The sequence below is a fragment of the Symphalangus syndactylus genome, chromosome 13, assembly GCF_028878055.3.
Source record: "Symphalangus syndactylus isolate Jambi chromosome 13, NHGRI_mSymSyn1-v2.1_pri, whole genome shotgun sequence".
NCBI lineage: Eukaryota > Metazoa > Chordata > Mammalia > Primates > Hylobatidae > Symphalangus > Symphalangus syndactylus.
In genome coordinates this window covers 34076003-34096736 of record NC_072435.2, presented here as the reverse complement: position 1 = coordinate 34096736, position 20734 = coordinate 34076003, and the positions used below count along the sequence as shown (strand labels likewise).

Genomic DNA, 20734 nt, shown 5'->3' with positions numbered 1-20734 from the left:
GAATAGTGTGTTCAAAGGTGATGTGTGTCATGAAAGAAAGAAAAAGTAAAAGCAGGAGTTCAGGAAAGAAGGAGAGGGCCACAGGGTTGTTTTGGAGGGTGGGGAGAGGTTTGGTGGTGGTGGTTTTTGGTTATGTTGTCTGTTTGTTTGTTTGTTTGTTTTAGAGATGGAGTCTTGCTCCATCACCCAGGCTGGAATACAGCAATGTGATCACAGCTCACTGAAACCTCAAATTCCTGGGCTCAAGCAATTCTCCCACTTCAGCTTCCCTAGTACTTGGGACTACAGGCTCACCACATCTGGGTTTTTTGTTTTTCTTTTTTGTTTCTTAGAGATGGAGTCTCTTAATGACTCTGTTGCCCGGGCTGGAGTAAGTGGCTATTCACAAATGTGATCATAGCATACTGAAGCCTCAAACTCCTGGTGTCAAGTGATCCTCCCACCTCAGTCTCCTGAGAGGGCTTCAGTTTTAAGAGAGGGATCAGGTGAAGTGTCACCAAAAGAGAACATTTGGTTGGGCATTGTGGCTCATGCCTGTAATCCCAGCACTTTGGGAGGATAGCTTAGGGCCAGGAGTTCAAGACCAGCCCAGGCAACATGGCAAGACTCCATCTCTACAAAAATTTCAAAATTAGCTAGAGGTGGTGACACCTGCCTGTAGTCTTAGCTACTTAGGAGGCTGAGGGGGGAGGATCTCTTGAACCCAGGAGGCTGAGGCTGCAGTGAGCAGTGTTCATACCACTGCAGTCCAGCCTAGAGGACAGAGCAAGACTCTTTCTCAAAAAAAAAAAAAAAAAAGAGAGAGAGAGAACATTTGAACAAAGAGTCTCAAAACAAGAGGCATTTCTCTTTTTCTGCAACATTAAAGTTTGTGGCTGGGCATAATGGCTCGCACCTGTAATCCCAGCATTTTGGGAGACTGAGGCAGGAGGATTGCTTCAGCTCAGGAGTTTGAGACCAGCCTGGGCAACATAGTGAGACCCCATCTCTATTAAAAAAAAAAAAAAGTAAGATTTTCACTGGCTGTGTGAGCAGCTGCATGGACCAGGGCCATGCATCACATGGGTACCCTCCTTGGAGCAAGCTCACACGTGACTGCTTCTCTCACTAGAAACGAGTTTAAATTCTCAGCTAGGCAGGTGGTGGTGTGAGCCTCAACTTGATCAAAAGTCAACAAACTTTTTCTGCAAAGGGCTCAAGAGGAGTAAATATTTTCAGCTTTGTAGTTTTTTTTTTTTTTGAGACGGAGTCTCGCTCTGTCGCCCAGGCTGGAGTGCAGTGGCGCAATCTCAGCTCACGGCAAGCTCCGCCTCCCGGGTTCACGCCATTCTCCTGCCTCAGCCTCTCTGAGTAGCTGGGACTACAGGCGCCCGCCAATACGCCCGGCTAATTTTTTGTATTTTTAGTAGAGACGGGGTTTCACCGTGGTCTCGATCTCCTGACCTCGTGATCCGCCCGCCTCGGCCTCCCAAAGTGCTGGGATTACAAGCGTGAGCCACCGCGCCCGGCCTCAGCTTTGTAGTTGAGATGGTCTCTGTCGCCATGATTGGACTCTGCCATGCTAGCATCAAAGCAGCCGGAGAGATACGTAAATGAAAGACCGTGTCTGTGTGCCAATAAAACTTTATTGATACAACAGACAGTGGCTTGGATTTTGTCTCAAGGGTGTTCCTGTTTGCTGATGACCAAACTATTAATAGAAGAGCAAACTCACATGGCCACAGTAAGCCAGCCTGACACTTGGTTTGCTTTGCTAGATGTAAGGGAAAGAAATTGTGGGTGGTGGCAGACATTTCTGTTTTTAATTTTTGAGATGGAGTCTTGCTCTGTTGCCCAGGCTGGAGACTGCGATGGTGCAATCTCAGCTCACTGCAATCTCACCTCCCTGGTTCAAGTGATCCTCCTGCCTCAGCCTCCCAAGTAGCTAGGACTACAGGTGTGTGCCACCACGTCTGGCTAATTTTTGTATTTTTTGTAGAGACAGGGTTTTGCCATGTTGCCCAGGCTGGTCTTAAACTCCTGGGCTCAAGCAATCTGCCCACTTCGGCCTTCCAAAGTGCTGGGATTGCAGGCGTGGGCCACGGTGCCTGGCTGTGCTAGACATTTCTTTCTGGCCAGAGTCTAGAGCTATTCTCTGTGGCCCCTCAAGTGACAGCTCAGGCAGCTGCAGGGGCCACTCCTACTTAGAAGCTGCATGTTCCCATGTCTGTTGTTCCCAAGAGATATTCACTTTTTGTTTGTTTGTTTTTGTTTTTTGAGACAGAGTCTCACTCTGTCACCCAGGCTGGAGTGCAGTGGCGTGATCGCGGCTCACTGCAACCTCTGCCTCCTGGGTTCAAACGATTCTCCCACCTCAGCCTCCCAAGTAGCTGGGACTACAGGCGTGTACCACCACACCTGGCTAAATTGTTTTGTATTTTTAGTAGAGATGGGGCTTCACCATGTTGGTCAGGCTGGTCTCAAACTCCTGACTTCAGGTGATCCACTCCCTAGGCCTCCCAAAGCACTGGGATTACAGGCATGAGCCACTGTACCCAGCCCCCAAGAATAGTAGGAATATTTAAAGACATAGAAAGATGTTCACAGACTATTCAGTTTAAAATAATAGCTTACACACACACACACACACGTACACATGGACAACCCATACACTGGGTGGCTTAAACTACAGAGATTTATTTTTTTTCAGTTCAGGAAGCCGGGCAGTTCAAGATCAAGGTGGCAGCATGGCTGGTTCTGTGAGGGCTCTCTTCTTGGTTTGCAGACAGCCGCCTTCTTGCTGTGTCCTCACTTGGTGGAGACAGAGCAAGCTTTCTGGTGTCCCTTCTTATAAGGGCACTATTCTCATCATAAAAGCCCTACCCTCATGACCTTATCTAACCCTGATCACTTCCCAAAGACCTAATCTCCAAATACCAGCCCAATGGGGGTTAGGGCTTCAACATAGGATTTTGGAGAGACACAAACATTCAATCCATGGCACCGGCTGACCTCACGATATTGTCAGGTTTCCATGAGAACAAAACTTAACAGGCAACCCAATGTCATTTTTCCATGGGAGAAGGAAAAGAGGCTTTGTTTATCTTTTACTCTTTTACCAGGCACTGCCCTAAGCCTTTTACATGATTAGGTTAATTTAATTCTCTCTCACACACACATAAAAATGCAATGAGGTAGACATTATCATCTCCATGTTACTGCTGAGGACATCGAGGCACAGAGAGGGTAGGTAAGTTGCCCAAGGACACACAGCTTCGAGGCGGTGGAGATGAGATTCTTTATGTGCAGGATGTCAAACACTGGTGCCTATTCTGTGAGTCGGGAACTGTTACAGATCTCATTTTACAGAATGGGAAACAGGCACAGAGAGGGTGAGCAACTTGCCTGAAGTCACACAGTGGTGGGACTGGCATTGTGTCACCTGACATGAGTTCCTTAACCAGCAGGCAACCCTGCCCGATCTCTCTCCTCTACAGACAATGATGAGTGCTCAGCCCAGCCTGGCCCATGTGGTGCCCACGGGCACTGCCACAACACCCCGGGCAGCTTCCGCTGTGAATGCCACCAAGGCTTCACCCTGGACAGCTCAGGCCATGGCTGTGAAGGTACAGCCTAGCTTTGGCTTGGGTCTAGTGTTTGGGGGTGTTGGTCCTAAGAACCGTCTGGTAAACCCTCTTTCCCTCTCTCTATGTCTCAGATGTGAATGAATGTGATGGGCCCCACCGCTGCCAGCACGGCTGTCAGAACCAGCTAGGGGGCTACCGCTGCAGCTGCCCCCAGGGTTTCACCCAGCACTCCCAGTGGGCCCAGTGTGTGGGTGAGTGGAAAGGGCTGGGAAGAAGCTGGGCCCTCCACCAGAATCTGCTCAGAGCAGGCGACTAACAGACACCACCCTGCAAGATGTTGTGACAAGCACAATTATCTAAAGATTGAACAGGCCAGCCCAGAAGGTAGTGAGTTCTCCACTGCTGGGGAGTCAAGGTGCAGCAGAATAAGCGTGGAAAAGTGTCTGAGTTCATTCCTTAGGGTATGGTGGCCTGGAGGAGTCAGTTGAGAAAGATTCTGAGACCTGAAGTCTGCAATTTTGTGATCACAGGGAAAGAGTGCTGTGATTGATTAGTGATGTCTGCCACGAGTGTGATTACTGATGTCTGTTATGGATGCTGCAGGGGGCCATGGAGGTGTGCATGCTATATCATTGCCATAGCTGTTGCAGAGGCCCTCCATTTGGGGGGCTAGCCTTCTGCCCCCCAACCTTTCCCCATATTCTGGCTGCTCTAGGACCTCCTAGCAGCCTCTTTCACTGCTCTTTTCATTCCTCCACTACAGTGCAGCTTTCACCCTCTACCATTTTCGGGCCCACTTGCTTTCTCCTGAGACCTCTCCTCAGCCTCCATCCTCTACCTCCACTGCTTTGGGCACCACAGTCTGCCCCTTCAGGCTCCTGGACACTCTCTCCTGTGGCCTTTGTGATGTGGCTCTCCCTGCTCTCCAACTGCCTCACAGGCACTGCCTTCTCTGCCCCCTCCTTTTGTCTCTCATGGTGGGTCTTTAGCTAAGTTCTTCTTGGGCTTCCCACACCACACGACCTCGCCCCCCAGGCAAGGTGCTTGTCCCCTGGGGATCTTGGGGATCCCACAGACCATCGGCCTTTGCTGGAACTCTTCCTCAACTTGTCTCCTCCTCCCTGTACTTACTCATTCATTCTTTCCCCAACTGTTTGCCAAGGACCTGCCTTTCACTAGGCCCTGAGCTCAGATGCAGAAGTAAGCTGAAAAACCATTTCTGCCTTGAGTTTTTCAGTCCAGCAAAGGAAACAGGGATTAATTAGACCCCTAACTAGGTTCTCAACAGAGGACCATTTTACCCCCTATAGTACATTTTGAAGTGTCTGCAAGACATTTTTGATCATCACAATGGGGATCCACCATGGTAGTTCACTCTTGTGGGATACTGAGGTAGGAGGATCATTTGAGGCCAGGAGTTCAAGACCAGCCTAGGCAACATAGCAAGACCCGCATCTCTACAAGAAGTTAAAAGATTAGCCAGGTATGTTTGTGCACACCTGTAGTCCCAGCTACTCGGGAGGCTGAGGCAGGAGGATCCTTCGAGCCCAGGAGGTCAAGGCTGCAGTGCACTATGGTTGCACTACTGCACTCCAGCCTGGGCAACAGAGTAAGACTCTAAACAGACAACTGGAGGCAGATGGGTTTTCCTGGTGTCAAGCGGGTGGAGGTCAGGATGCTGCTCAACGTCCCGCAGTGCAAGGAGGGCTCCTCCCTAGAGAATGATCTGGCCCCAAGTGTCAATAGCGCTGAGGGTGAGAAAGCTTGTTCTAGATCATCCCACACTTTGGGGTTTAGGGGAAGTGTTGAGAGATGCTGTGAAGGAGAACCACAGGGTTTGGGGCAGCGGGGCTATGGGGCCGATCTAGTCTCAGGGCTTACTGCCAGCTTGCTGGAGACTTTGACATTGGACTTGGGCTCTGAACATAGAACATTCCAGGTGGAGGGCTCTGGGGGTGTGAAGGCTGCAATGCCCCACCTCTGCGTCCTCTCTCTCCTCCTCCTTTCCTCCCACAGATGAGAATGAGTGTGCCCTGTCGCCCCCCACCTGCGGGAGCGCCTCCTGTCGCAACACTCTTGGTGGCTTCCGCTGCGTCTGCCCCTCTGGCTTTGACTTTGATCAGGCCCTCGGGGGCTGCCAGGATGTGGATGAGTGCGCCGGACGGCGTGGCCCCTGTAGCTACAGCTGTGCCAACACGCCCGGTGGCTTCCTGTGTGGCTGTCCTCAAGGCTACTTCCGGGCTGGGCAAGGGTGAGAGGCTGGAGTGGGGCGAGCAGACTCCATGCCCTGCAAGTGTCCATGCATGCACACACACACACACACACACACGGCTTTGTGCATGCCAAGAATTTGCCAGAAGAGCTCCTTCAGCCTGTGCATGCGTGGGCATTTGCCCACATATGCACAGAGTCCTGGACACACAGAGGTACAGTGGCACCTGTACCTATTCACACACATCCTCACACCACCAACATGTAGTTGTCCACATGCCACACACCCGTACCAGCATGCGTGGGCACCCTCGTGCATTTACAGATCCCAGCATGCACGCATGTGTGTGTGTGTGTGTGCACGTGTCCCAGTGTGCACTCAGGCTCATGCATGCCCACATCCCTGGGGGCACTGCGCCATTGCTACATCCTGGTTTGCACAGGTGAGGAAGCACGCGTCAGCCATCTGTGAGTGCTCACACTATACACACACCCCCGGGCACACTCAGGGAGATTCACACATCCTTACGAGCACACATGTGCCTGCATGAGTTATTCCCCATGTGAACACACAGGTCGGCACACGCACATGCCCCTGGGTATGCTCATGTCCATTCGTCCATCCCAGCCTGTGCATGTCCTCTCACTCCTGTATTCACACCTATGCCCAAGTGAACCAGCGGACACACATGCACATCCTTATGTGGTGCACACGCACTCGTGCACACGGAGCCACACCAGCACATGCTCAGAGGCACATGTGTGCTTGGGCATTTGCAGTGTGACTCAGAATGGAGTCTAGGGGTGGAGCGGCGTGGCTGGGGAGGTCCCATCAGCCCGCCTCTGAAACCCCTCCACCCTGCCCATCCTGGCCCAGGCACTGTGTCTCCGGCCTGGGCTTCAGCCCCGGACCCCAGGACACCCCGGACAAAGAGGAGCTGCTCTCGTCTGAAGCCTGCTACGAATGCAAGATCAATGGCCTCTCTCCTCGGGACCGGCCACGACGCAGTGCCCACAGGGACCACCAGGTGACATGCGTGCTGCACTAGGCAGGGGTGGCCAGGGAACGGGTGAGTGTGGGAAAGAGGCTGTGGACCCGACTTATATCAGCCCCCCAAGAAGGAGCACCAGGCTCCACATCCCAGCAGGTTCCCCACGTCATGGTGCCGGCTTAGGGCCTTCTTGTTCTTTCTCAGCCCTGGGATTTTTTGGGGGGTATCTGGGGGACACATCTCCCGAGCACTCTACCTCACTCCTGGTGACGAGTCAGGCATCTTCCATACAGACTCTGGCCGGGATGTGATGCTTTCTATGGGTCCCTTTTATAAAGGTTCTTGGATGCGGGGAAATACCTGGGCCCCTCCAACCCTGCCTGCACCCTGGAATCTGTCACCCCCTCACCTCCTGGTTGGTGAAGGCCTCCCTTGGGACCCTTTTGGGATTTAGTTCCAATGGGGCCCTAAGTGGCCTCTGTACCACAGCTCTGCCCATCTCAACTCTTCTGTGCATCCCTCTGGGCTACTCTCACAAACCCTTAGGCCAAGTTAAGCCCAAGCCCCTTCTCTGTCTGAGCCTTGGGGAGGTGAGTCTTTTCTCTGGGGACCCCAGCAGAGGCTCCCCTTAGGAGCCCCAGGCCCCCAACCTGACATACCCACTCAGCATCTGCCCTGACCCCTCTTGTGCCCGAGGTGCTCCTGGAGTTCCTGAACCTGCCTTGTCTCTAGGAATCTCAGGGATCTTCAACACACCACTCAGTAGCCATAGGGCAGGCCTATGGCTCGATCCCTCCTTCCCTCTCGGGCCACCATCAAGGTGTGCAGAGAGGGCAGTTTTGCCACAGATGCCAGCTGCTTGCCCCTCAACTGAAGAGTCCCTGACTACGGGTCAGTCCTGCAGCCATCACCCAAGGGATCTGAAAGCCAAAAATGTATTAAACACCTGCTGTATGCAGGTATCACTCCAAGTGCTCTCTGTTCACAGCCTCTCAATGTTTATGACAACCCTGGGAGGTGTAGATGCCACAGGTTTTTTTTTTTTTTTTTTTTTTTTTTTGAGACGGAGTCTCGCTCTTGTTGCCCAGGCTGGAGTGCAATGGCGCAATCTCGGCTGACCGCAATCTCTGCCTCTCAGGTTCAGGCGATTCTCCTGCCTCAGCCTCCCAAGTAGCTGGGATTACAGGCGTGCACCACCACGCCCAGCCAATTTTGTATTTTTAGTAGAGACGGGGTTTCTCCATGTTGATCAGGCTGGTCTCGAACTCCTGACCTCAGGTGATCCACCCGCCTCGGCCTCCCAAAGTGCTGGGATTACAGGCCTGAGCCACTGCACCCAGCCTAGATGCCACTATTATCCCTATTTTACAGATGGAGGAACTGAGGCTCGGAGAGGTTAGGGCACATGCCCAAGTTACAGAACTTGAACATGGTGGTTCAGAGATTCCATGGCTATGGCACGTGGACTTCTCTTTACAAGCAGCCTTGTCATCCATGGCCAGCCATCCTGGGCCCCTCTGTCTTCCGAAGCCATCACTTTACGTTGTTTCCCAAACAATTATCACTGAGCATGGAAACCATTACCCTAAAGTCACCCCCAGTGCAGACATTTAGGACGAAGCTTCTTCACTCCACAGATTTTACTGAATACCACTGCTGGGCACTGTAATGGAGCAACAGCGAACAACAACAAAAACACCTGCACTTGTGAGGCTGATATTCTAAAAGGGAGACGCACAAGAAATCAACATGTAAAACATATCATATTTTATAACACATGACAAATATGATACATGATAAGTGCTATGGGGAAAAACAAAGTGAGACACGGGATAGGGTTATTGGGCTTGAGAGGCTTTCTATATTAGATAAAATGTGAGTGTATTACTTTGTATTACTGAAAGGCCCTTTTTCCCCTCTAGTTATTTTTTCCCCCTTGCTAGGAAAAACTGTGGATATATATATTATCCCATAGTTACTGATATTTTCTGTAAACTTCATAAGGGTAGAGCTGTGTCTGTAGGATTTACTACTGTATTGGTACCCCTTGGTACTCAATAAGAGTGAGTGGAGTGGTTGTCAGGGTCCCAGGGCACAAGTAGATCAAGACGGAAAAGGGCTAATTTTTGTATTTTTAGTAGAGATGGGGTTTTGCCATGTTGGCCAGGCTGGTCTCAAACTCCTGGCCTCAAGTGATCAGCTCACCTCAGACTCCCAGAGTGCTGGGTTTACAGGTGTGAGCCACTGTGCCTGGCCAAGGCCAGGATTTTGAGACCAGCCTGGGTAACATAGTGAGACCCCCTCTGCCTACAAAAAGTAAAAATATTAGCCAGCTGTGGTGGCATGTGCCTGTAGTCCCAGCTACTTCGGAGGCTGAGGCGGGAGGATTGCTTGAACCCGGGAGTTCGAAGCGGCAGCGAGCTGTGATCACCCTCCGCACTCCAGCCTGGGTGACAGACAGACCCTGTCTCAAAAATAGGGCTGTATTGTGCCTTTGCCTGCAATACCCACTGACTGCCAGCAGGTGTCGGTAAGAGCCTAAGTCTTAACAACATTCCGTGGGAAGAAGGCCTCAGATCTCCAGAACTGAGGGGCTGGGGAACAGGAATAACTTTCACTTGAATGCAACAGCAAAACACTCTGTCGGCATGTAAATGAGGCCAAACCAACACAGTGCTCCCCAAAACAAAGGCAAAGAAAACATAGATGACCTTCTGTGGGATTGGATACATCACCCAGCCCTGGGGTAGCCTGCCATTGAGGCTCGCTGTCTTATTCAGGGCCCTGTCCAGCTGCCAAGACCAGTAAGGCACTTCAGAGGAGCTTAAATAAAGAAGAGTTTGTCACTGGCACACAGGAGGCTCTCAAAGAGAGCCAGATACAGGAAGCACAGCGGAAGCTATCAGGCGGCTCTTCTGTCTGGTCCTTTACGCTCTACTCTCTGGCCCTGCTTGGCATCCCGTTTCTCTCACTGTCAGCTCTGGCATTCTTTTAGGGGCTGGCTTCTGCTGAAAGGCCCTTGTTCCTAACACCAGCCATCCCAAGACACTTCTGAGTGACCTTAGGGCTCTGGGTCGCAATGTCATCTGAATAATCCCTGGCTGCTGGGTCTCTGAGAGCGAATCTTTGATTCCTTTGGCCCAGGCTGGCAGGGGTCTGAGCAAGGTCCCTCAGCTGAGACTAGGGGTCTGTAGTGTGTAACAGTGGCCGTCTCCCTGCCTCTCTCAGAAGCAGCCTCAGCCTTATGCCACTGAGTCTACAGATACAGCTGACCTTGCGGATGAAGAACCAGACTTGAGATGCCAAGGGAAGCAGTATTTTCTTCCACTTTATTTTTTTATTGATTTATTTTTTATTTATTTGTTTATTTTTTTTTTTGAGACAAAGTCTCACTCTGTCACCCAGGCTGGAATGCAGTGGCGCAATCATAGCTCACTGCAGCCTCGAACTCCTGGGCTCCAGCAATCCTCCCGCCTCAATCCCCCAAGTAGCTGAGACCACAGGCACGTGCACCACCAAGCCCGCCCAGCTAATTTTTGTAGTTTTTGTAGAGACGGGGTTCACCGTGTTGCCCAGGCTGGTCTCAAACTCCTGGGCTCAAGTGATACACCCACTTAAGCTTCCCAAAGTGCTGGGAGTACAGGCATGAGCCACCGTGCCCACCCTATTTATTGATTTTTTTTTTTTTTTTTTTTTTAAGATGGAGTCTTGCTCTGTCACCCAGGCTGGAGTGCAGCAGCAGCACGATCTCCGCTCACTGCAAGCTCCGCCTCCTGGGTTCATGCCATTCTCCTGCCTCAGCCTGTGGAGTAGCTGGGACTACAGGCGCCTGCCACTACGCCCGGCTAATTTTTTTTTTTTTTTTGTATTTTTAGTAGAGACAGGGTTTCACCATGTTAGCCAGGATGGTCTCAATCTCCTGACCTTGTGATCCACCCGCCTGAGCCTCCCAAAGTGCTGGGATTACAGGAGTGAGCCACTACACCCAGCCTATTTATTGATTTTTAAAATCAATTTATTTTCTTTTTTTCGGGGAGCAGGGTCTCACTCTGTCACCCAGGCTAGAATGCAGCAGTGCAATCAAAGCTCACTGCAGCTTGAACTCCCAGGCTCAAGGGATCCTCCCACCTCAGCCTCCCTAGTAGCTGGGACTGCAGGCGTGCAACACCACACCTGGTTAATTTCTTACATTTTTAGTAGAGAAGGGTTTCACCATGTTACTCAGGCTGGTCTCGAACTCCTGGGCTCAAGCGATCTGTCCACCTTGGCCCTCAGCGAACTTCATGTTTTTTCGTAGCACATCTTGTCACTTTTACATTTTCCATTTATTTGTTTACTATCTGCTTTGCTTTACTAGAAGGTAAACTCCCTGAGGGGAAGGATTTTTATCTGCTCATTGCTGAATCCCCAGTGCCTCAAAGATTGCCAGGAATTCAGTAGGTGCCTAATACACACATATATTTTTTTGAGACAGGGTCTCAGTCTGTTACCCAGGCTGGAGTGCAGAGGTGTGATCACAGCTCACGCTGCTTCGAACTCCTGGGACCTCCCACATCAGCCTCCTAAGTAGCTGGGACTACAGGTGCACACCAGCACTAATATTTTCACTTTTTGTGGGCAGATGAGGTCTCACTATGTTGCCCATGCTGGCCTTGAAATCCTGGCCTTGGCCAGGCACGATGGCTCACGCCTGTAATCCCAGCACTTTGGGAGGCCGAGGTGGGTGGATCACTTGAGGCCAGGAGTTTGAGACCAGCCTGGCCAACATACTGAAACCCTGTCTCTACTGAAAATACAAAAATGAGCCAGACATGATGGCAGGCACCTGTAATCCCAGCTACTTGGGAGGCTGAGGCAGGAGAATCACTTGAACCTAGGAGGCAGAGATTGCAGTGAGCCAAGATCGTGTCACTGCACTCCAGCCTGGGCGACAGAGCAAGACTCCATCTCAAAAAAAAAAAAAAAAAAAGGAAGAAACAAAGAAATCCCGTCCTCAAGCAGTCCTCCTGCCACAGCCTCCCAAAGTGCTGGGATTATAGGCATGAGCCCCCGTGCCCAGCCTATTTTTTGTTTTAGATTCAGAGGGTACAGGTTTGTTATTAATAGATGGGTATATTGCATGATGAGGCGGTTTGGGCTTCTGCTGATCCTATCATCCAAACAGTGAACATAGTTCCCAATAGGTAGTTTTCCTTTTATTTATTTATTTGTTTTGAGACAGTCTTCCTCTGTCGCCCAGGCTGGAGTGCAGTAGCATGATCTCAGCTCACTGCAACCTCCACCTCCCGGGTTCAAGCGATTCTCCTGCCTCAGCCTCCCAAGTAGCTGGGACTACAGGTGCCCGCCACCACGCCCAGCTAATTTTTGTATTTTTAGGAAAGACTGGGCTTCACCATATTGGTCAGGCTAGTCTCGAACTCCTGACCTTGTGGTCCACCCGCCTCGGCCTCCCAAAGTGCTGGGATTACAGGTGTGAGCCACCACGTTCGGCCTCCCAACCCCTTTCTCCCTCCCTCTCTGCCTGCTGTAGTAGTCCTAGTGTCTATTCTTCCCATCTTTATGTCCATGGGTATGCAATTTTTAGCTCCCACTTATAACTGAGAACATGCCATATTTGGTCTTCTGTTTCTGCATTAATTAGCTTAGGATAATGACCTCCAGCTGCATCCACGGTGCTGCAAATGGCATGATTTCGTTCCTTTTTATGGCTCTTTCCTTCACTTTAGAGACTGGCCAAAATCTCCTCTTTGGCCACAATCCCAGGACCCCCTACCCACACCCGATTCTCCTGGGCTCTGACCACACACCTGGCCTTTCTTCCCAGGTGAACCTGGCTACCCTTGACTCCGAGGCCCTGCTGACCTTGGGCCTGAACCTCTCACACCTGGGCCGGGCCGAGCGCATCCTGGAGCTCCGGCCGGCCCTGGAGGGTCTGGAGGGCCGGGTCCGCTACGTCATTGTCCGCGGAAACGAGCAAGGTTTCTTTCGCATGCATCACCTCCGTGGCTTCAGCTCCCTGCAGCTGGGGCGGAGGCGGCCGGGGCCTGGAACCTACCGGCTGGAGGTGGTGAGCCACATGGCAGGACCCTGGGGTGTCCAGCCAGAGGGGCAGCCAGGGCCACAGGGCCAGGCCTTGAGGCTGAAGGTGCAGCTGCAGTTGCTTTAGTTGGGAGGAGACTCAGTGGGCCCCAGCTGTCCAGAGAAGGGGGATTCTGGAACTGGGAAGGACTGATCCCCAGAAGTGATGGCTGACCAGATGGAACCCCAAAACTCAGGAAGAGTGAAATGCTACACGACAACCTCAGGCGAGCCCGGCCTCTGCCTGGGCCTTTGTGCCAGCCCCGGGGGCCCCCAATTCCTCAGTCTTTCCTGGAGACAGCAAGAAGCTGCAACGTGCAATCCCCACCCCACAGCCAAGGTCAGGAAGAGGCCCTGTGGTCACCATGTCTGGCCAATCTCAGGGTTTCACTTCTGTGCTGCACTGTGGCTTGCCCTGGGCAGGGGGGTTGGCGGGACATGGCAATGGGCAACTGGGGTGGGCACAGGGCTTATTCCTCGGAGTAGAAGGGTGTACAGGGGGCCCAGGCTCCACAGTGACTTGCCACATTTGCCCCCATTTGGAGAATGCTTTTATATCAAAAGTGGAGACGATAATAAAGTTATTTTGGGTTAAGTCAGCCTGCCCCTTAGCAAGTTCTTGAAGTAAGTAGATGCTGCCCTCAGACTGGGCGAGGCAGGTCTTGTGCCTGGGGAAGCAGAAGGCCTTGCGGGCTCCCCAGAATGGTAATAACAGCTCACGCTTCCTGACCGTGTACTACATAGCAGACACCATTCGAATTTTTTTTTATTTTTTCTGAGACAGGGTCTTGCTCTGTTGCCTAGGTTGGAGTGCAGTGGCACGATCATGGCTCCCTGTGGTCGCCACTTCCCGGGCTCAAGCAATCCTCCCACCTCAGCCTCTCCCAAGTAGCTGGGACCAAAGGTGCACGCCACCACACCCAGCTAGTTTTTTAAAATTTCTTTCTCTTTCTTTTTGAGACAGAGTCTCACCCTGTCACCCAGGCTGGACTGCAGTGGCACAGTCTTGGATCACTGCAACCTCTGCCTCCCGAGTTCAAGTGATTCTCGTGCCTCAGCCTCTCAAGTAGCTGGGACTACAGATGTGTGCCACCACACCCAGCTAATGTGTGTATTTTTAGTAGAGAAGGGGTTTCACCATGTTGTCCAGGCTGGTCTCAAACTCCTGACATCAGGTGATCGGCCCGCTTTGGCCTCCCAAAGTGCTGGGATTACAGGCATGAGCTACCATGCCTGGCCTAACATTTATTTTTCTTAGAGGTGGGGGTGTCCCTATATTGCCCAGGCTGGTCTTGAGCTCCTGGGCTCAAGTGATCTTACTGCCTTGGCCTCCCAAAGTGCTGGAATTACAGGTGTGAGTATCCAAGTATTTTACCATTATTGACCACTTTGATTGTCACTACAACCTCATGGAATAGATGCTATTACCATCCCCGTTCTACAGGGAAAACTAAGGCTCAGAGAAGTCAAACACTTTGGCCAAGGTCAGGCCAGGTTGAAAGTTGGGTGGCCTGGCGGGGTGTGGTGGCTCACACCTGTAATCCCAGCACTTTGGGAGGCCGAGGTGAGCGGATCACCTGAGGTCAGGAGTTTGAGACCAGCCTGGCCAACATGGCGAAACTCCATCTCTACTGAAAATACAAAAAAAAAAAAAAAAAAAAAAAAAAAAAGCCAGGTGTCGTGGTGGGTGCCTGTAATCCCAGCTACTCGGGAGGGTGAAGCAGGAGAATCGCTTGAACCCGGGAAGCGGAGGTTGCAGTGAGCTGAGATTGTGCCATTGCACTCCAGCCTGGGCAACACAGCAAGACTCTGTCTCAAAAAAAAAAAAAAAAAAGTTGGGCCTGTTCCCAGGCCATCAGCCCCCACACCACCCTGCATGGTTCCAGGCGGACTCCAATTTGATGGCAAGGGTACTCATTGTGTTCATAAACACACAGTACTGTGTTTTAGCATGTACTGTGTGCTGTGCGTATCACACATCACAGTGTATTTGGTCTCCAACAAAGCGCTATGAGTCAGGCAGTATTATCACCCCCATTTTCCAGGGGTGCAAAATTGAGGCTTAGAGAGCTTGTGGAAACTGTCCGGGTCACCCACATAGTGCGCCGTGGAGCCTGAACACTGAATGTGACTCCATTTCTTCTGCAACTTCATCCCGGTCCCTGACCCCGAACCACCAGGGTGTCCCTTAAAAGATGATGTGCTTGATTTTCTTTCTTTCTTTTTTTTTTTTCTTGTTGAGACAGACTCTCACCACTCTGTCACCCAGGCTGGAGTGCAGTGGCGTGATCTTGGCTCACTGCAACCTCTGCTCCTGGTTCAAACAATTCTCCCGCCTCAGCCTCCTGAGTAGCTGGGATGACAGGTGCCTGCCACCACACCCGACTAATTTTTGCATTTTTAGTAGAGATGGGGTTTCACCATATTGGCCAGGCTGGCCTTGAACTCCTGACTTCAGGTGATCCACCTGCCTCGGCCTCCCAAAGTGCTGGGAAGACAGATGCGAGCCACTGTGCCCGGCCAATGTGCATTGGTTTTCATCCGGATCATTCTCTGTTGTGATGGAAACTGAGGTTGCCAAGGACCGAAGACAGCATCATCGGGTGGTGACTCAGGCCTCCACCTGCAGAATTGTCACTAGCGCCTGGCACCAGAGCTCTGTCCTTGCTCTGGTCCTGGCTTACCAGTGGCCTCCAGGTAGCCTATAAGAGTTTGCAGAGGGCTTCTGTGTCCATCAGCTGGACTCACCACAGCCCTGGAATTTAAGCAGAGCAAGCACAGTGACCCTTATTCTACAGACAAGCTGCGAGGTACCCAGAGAGTGAGCAATTGGTTCAAGGTCACCAGCTGGGAAGTGCATTCTGCAACCAGCGGCTAATGCTTGGCCCCTGGAGAGCTGTCTGTTAGGAGGGCTTGGGGTGGCAAAGATTGCATTGGCTTCACTCCAGGGTGGGGCAGCAGCAACTTGCACCTCATCATGAAACATAACAGGCAGGAAAAAAAAAAGAAAGAAAGAAAGAAAAGAAACGTAACAGGCAGGAATGACTCCATCACCCCCCAGGGTTTATTTAAAAGTTATAGAAAAACATAGCCTGGGAGGGGCATCCTTGAACTGACCAGAGTTTTGGAGGGACCCAGAGGGACACACTGGCATGGCCCGGGGTGGACGGCAAGAAGCAGAAAGTGAGAGAGGTATCCTAAGTCTTCTCTACAAGAGCCACTGGCTGCCCAGGGTTGATGCTGGTCCCTGGAGCGGCAAAAGGCTTAAAATCAGGCCAACTCCCTCTTTCCAGTTGCCAGAGGGGCAGGAGGTGGTGGGGGTGCAGAGGGAGGACCAACTCAGGTGCAGGGATTAAGACTTGACCCAAAAGACAGAGGCGTGGGGACAGCTGGGTCTGTAGGGTGATGGTTTTATCGGAGAAAGATCTGGCCCCTCCTGTGCCGATGGATCCCAGAAATGAGCCGGCTCACAGTCCTGCAGAAGCAATTAGAGAGGCTGAAGTAAAATTGATGGCTGTGAAATAATAGTAACTATATGCATTTGTCTCTACCTCCAGTCCCCAGCACACATCTCCTAAAACCCTTGTGAGTTTCCGAGTAATAGGAGTGCTGGAATCTTTTATGCTATTTTTTTTGTTGTTGTTGTTACAGTCTCGCTCTGTCACCAGACTGGAGTGCAGTGGCGCAATCTCGGCTCACTACAACCTCTGCCTCCAGGATTCAAGTGATTCTCCTGCCTCAGCCTCCCGAGTAGCTGCGACTACAGGCGCGCACCACCATGCCCAGCTAATTTTTGTATTTTTAGTAGAGACAGGGTTTCACTGTGTTTGCCAGGATGGTCTTGATCTCTTGACCTCGTGATCTGCCCGCCTCGGCCTCCCAAAGTGCTGGGATTACAGGTGTGAGCCACCGCGCCTGGCCTTTTGTGCTAATATTTGGTCTTTGAATTCTGTTTCTGACACAGAGTTCTGGATCCCTTGGAGTGTCCCGGGTAATGGGGACATATTTTATTCTAATGAGGTGACTCTTGGTGAGCTTCTGGGTGGGGGCTGGTCACCAGCAAGACCAAGCCATTGATTAGAAACTTGGAGCTTTTGGTCCCATTCTCCAGAAAGGGGAAGAAGTTTGGCAACGGAGTTAATCATCCTTCACTCCTATGTGATGAAGCCTCTAAAAAAATCCCTTGTTGGCTGGGCACGGTGGCTCATGCTTGTCATCCCAGAACTTTGGGAGGCCAAAGCAGGCAGATCACAAGGTCAGGAGTTTGAGACCAGCCTGGCCAACATAGTGAAACGCCGTCTCTACTAAAAATACAAAAAAAAAAAAAAAAAAAAAAATCCCTGGTGAAGGCCAGGCGCCGTGGCTCACACCTGTAATCCCAGCACTTTGGGCAATTGAGGTGGGCAGATCACTTGAGGTCAGGACTTCAAGACCAGCCTGCCCAACATGGCAAAACCCTATCTCTACTAAAAATACAAAAATTAGTTGGCAGTGGTGGCGCATGCCTATGATCCCAGCTACTCAGGAGGCTGAGATAGGAGAATCACCTGAACCCTGGAAGTGGAGGTTGCAGTGAGCTATGATTGTGACATGCACTCCAACCTGGGTGACAGAGTGAGACTCTGTCTCAAAAAAAAAAAAAAAAAAAAAAAATTAGGCCGGGCACAGTGGCTCACGGCTGTAATCCCAGCACTTTGGGAGGCTGAGGCCGGTGGATCATGAGGTCAGGAGATTGAGACCATCCTGGCTAACATGGTGAAACCCCGTCTCTACTAAAAATACAAAAAATTAGCCGGGCGTGGTGGCAGGTGCCTGTAGTCCCAGATACTCGGGAGGCTAAGGCAGGAGAATGGCGTGAACCCAGGAGGCGGAGCTTGCAGTGAGCCGAGATCATGCCACTGCACTCCAGCCTGGGCAACAGAGTGAGACTCCATCTCCAAAAAAAAATACCTGGTAAGCTGAGGGTACTGGCCTGCAGTCCCAGCTACTCGGGAGGCTGAGGCAGTGAGCTATGTAGTCCTAGCTACTCAATGAGGCAGTGAGCTATGTAGTCCTAGCTATTCAATGAGGCAGTGAGCTATGATTGCGCCACTGCACTCCAGCTTGGCGGAGAGAATGAGACCTCATCTCTGAAAAAAAGAAAGCCTGAACTATGGGGTTCAGGGTCTTGTGACCACATCCACGTGTGTGGGAGGGGTGGTGTACCCCAACTCCACGGGGACAGAAGCTCCTACACTTGGGTCCCTTCCAGTCTTTGCCTACCTAAGCATCTCTTCCATCTGGCTTATTCATCCCTATCCTTTGTAATATCTTTTTTTTTTTTTTTTTTCGAGACAGGGTCTCATTTTGTCTCCCAGGCTGAAGTTCCAATGGTATGATCATAGCTCTCTGCAACCTCTACCTCCTGGGCTCAAGTAATCCTCTCACCTCAGCCTCCCAAGCAGCTGGAACTATAGGTGCATGCCACCACAACTAGCTAATTAAAAATTTTTTTTTTTTCTTGAGACAGGGTCCTGCTATGTTTCCCAGGCTGGTATCATACTCTTGGGCTCAGTTGATCCTTCTGCCTCAGCCTCTCAAAGTGCTAGGATTACAAGCGTGAACCACCATGCCCAGCCCCTTTGTAATCTTTTACAATAAAATGGTAAACGTAAGTAGAGCGTTTCCCTGAGTCCTGTGAGCTATTCTAGCGAATGATCCAACCAGAGGTGGAAGCCCTGACTTACAGCCAATCAGTCAGAAATAAGGTGACAACTTGCTACTTGCAACCAGCATCTGAAATGGGGGCAGTCTTGTGGGACTGAGTCCTTAACCTGTGGATTGTGTCACTACCTCCAGATAGACAATGTCAGCTGGACGCGGTGGCTCATGCCTGCAATCCCAGCACTTTTGGAGGCTGAGGTGGGAGAATTGCTTGAGGCCAGAAGTTCGAGACCAGCCTAAACAACATGACGAAACCCCATCTCTACTAAATATATGAAAATTAGCCAGGCATGGTGATGCATGCCTGTAATCCCAGCTACTTGGGTGGCTGAGGCACGAGAATCGCCTGAACCCTGGAGGCGGAGGTTGCAGTGAGCCGAGATGGCACCACTGCACTCCAGCCTCAGCAACAGAGTGAGACCCTGTCATAAAAAAATATATTATATATTATATATGTATATATATGATGTATTTATATATCACGTATATTTATACGTGATATATTTATATATTATATTTATATATTATATATATTTATATATTATATATTTATATATTGTATATTTTATATATTGTATATTTATATATTGTATATTTTATATATTGTATATTTATATATTGTATATTTTATATATTGTATATTTTATATATTGTATATTTATATATTGTATATTTTATATATTGTATATTTATATATTGTATATTTTATATATTGTATATTTATATATTGTATATTTTATATATTGTATATTTATATATTGTATATTTTATATATTGTATATTTATATATTGTATATTTTATATATTGTATATTTATATATTGTATATTTTATATATTGTATATTTATATATTGTATATTTTATATATTGTATATTTATATATTGTATATTTTATATATTGTATATTTATATATTGTATATTTTATATATTGTATATTTATATATTGTATATTTTATATATTGTATATTTATATATTGTATATTTTATATATTGTATATTTATATATTGTATATTTTATATATTGTATATTTATATATTGTATATTTTATATATTGTATATTTATATATTGTATATTTTATATATTGTATATTTATATATTGTATATTTTATATATTGTATATTTATATATTGTATATTTTATATATTGTATATTTATATATTGTATATTTTATATATTGTATATTTATATATTGTATATTTTATATATTGTATATTTATATATTGTATATTTTATATATTGTATATTTATATATTGTATATTTTATATATTGTATATTTATATATTGTATATTTTATATATTGTATATTTATATATTGTATATTTTATATATTGTATATTTATATATTGTATATTTTATATATTGTATATTTATATATTGTATATTTTATATATTGTATATTTATATATTGTATATTTTATATATTGTATATTTATATATTGTATATTTTATATATTGTATATTTATATATTATATGTATTTATATATTGTATATTTATATATTATCTATTTTATATATTATATATTTTGTATATTATATATTTATATATTATATATGTATTTATATATATTATATATATAGAGAGAGAGAGACACACACACACACAATGTCAGAATTCAATAGAATTACAGGACACCCACCCGGTCCCTGCTGGAGAATTGTTGGGCTTGGGGGGCCCTGGAGCTCTTGGGCCACTCCCCTGGGGCGTCACTTTCTCACTTGCTGTAGTGTCTTTGGGCTGAGTCATGGCAGTGGACAGCCACCGAGGACCTTCCCCTGTGAACCTGCAGCCCTGACCACACAACCACCCCTCCTTGGTCCTGGAGGTGAATCTCCTGTCCCAGTGTGAGCCAATCATGAGCCCTCAACCCTTAGCAAAGGTGATGGATGGGAGACGGTCACATGACCAAAGGTCCTTACCTGAATTAGCTGATGTCAGGAGGGAGTCATTCCTCTTGCTGCTGCTGATGGGATTTCTAAACTTGGACGATGATAGCTTGGAGCTTCCAGAACTCAGCTTCTTTACAGCATGAGGGCCTGCTGGAGAAATGGAGAGAGAAATAAGCAAGAGCTCTGCCATCATGCCTTCAGGCTCCTGGATCCAGCTGAGCTTGAAGCTGTTGACTGGTTATTTAAGCGAACGAATCTCCCATGTGCTTTGGCTTTCCATCTGCACCAGTGG

The 20734-nt window shown here is 48.9% G+C and overlaps 2 protein-coding genes across 7 annotated transcripts in view; one reads left to right on the top strand and one right to left on the bottom strand.

Annotated features, from left to right (window-relative positions):
* FBN3 (fibrillin 3) overlaps nucleotides 1–13442 on the top strand; it is an 83175-nt gene extending 69733 nt beyond the window's left edge. Inside the window, exons 59-63 of the mRNA XM_055237502.1 lie at nucleotides 3477–3605; nucleotides 3698–3817; nucleotides 5583–5817; nucleotides 6655–6805; nucleotides 12594–13442. Of these exons, the coding sequence (XP_055093477.1) occupies nucleotides 3477–3605; nucleotides 3698–3817; nucleotides 5583–5817; nucleotides 6655–6805; nucleotides 12594–12935 (977 nt within the window). The 3' untranslated portion in view covers nucleotides 12936–13442. The remainder of the gene's footprint in view (nucleotides 1–3476; nucleotides 3606–3697; nucleotides 3818–5582; nucleotides 5818–6654; nucleotides 6806–12593) is intronic.
* Nucleotides 13443–15890: 2448 nt separating this feature from the next.
* CCL25 (C-C motif chemokine ligand 25) overlaps nucleotides 15891–20734 on the bottom strand; it is a 64126-nt gene continuing 59282 nt past the window's right edge. For 4 of the 6 annotated variants that reach the window (XM_063615952.1, XM_063615954.1, XM_063615955.1 and 1 more), the window contains 2 exons: nucleotides 20473–20592; nucleotides 15891–16322 (listed from right to left, as the gene is read on the bottom strand). In XM_063615952.1, the coding sequence (XP_063472022.1) occupies nucleotides 16315–16322; nucleotides 20473–20592 (128 nt within the window). In that variant the 3' untranslated portion in view covers nucleotides 15891–16314. The remainder of the gene's footprint in view (nucleotides 16323–20472; nucleotides 20593–20734) is intronic. The other 2 variants (XM_063615953.1, XM_055237529.2) reach the window with 1 other exon arrangement.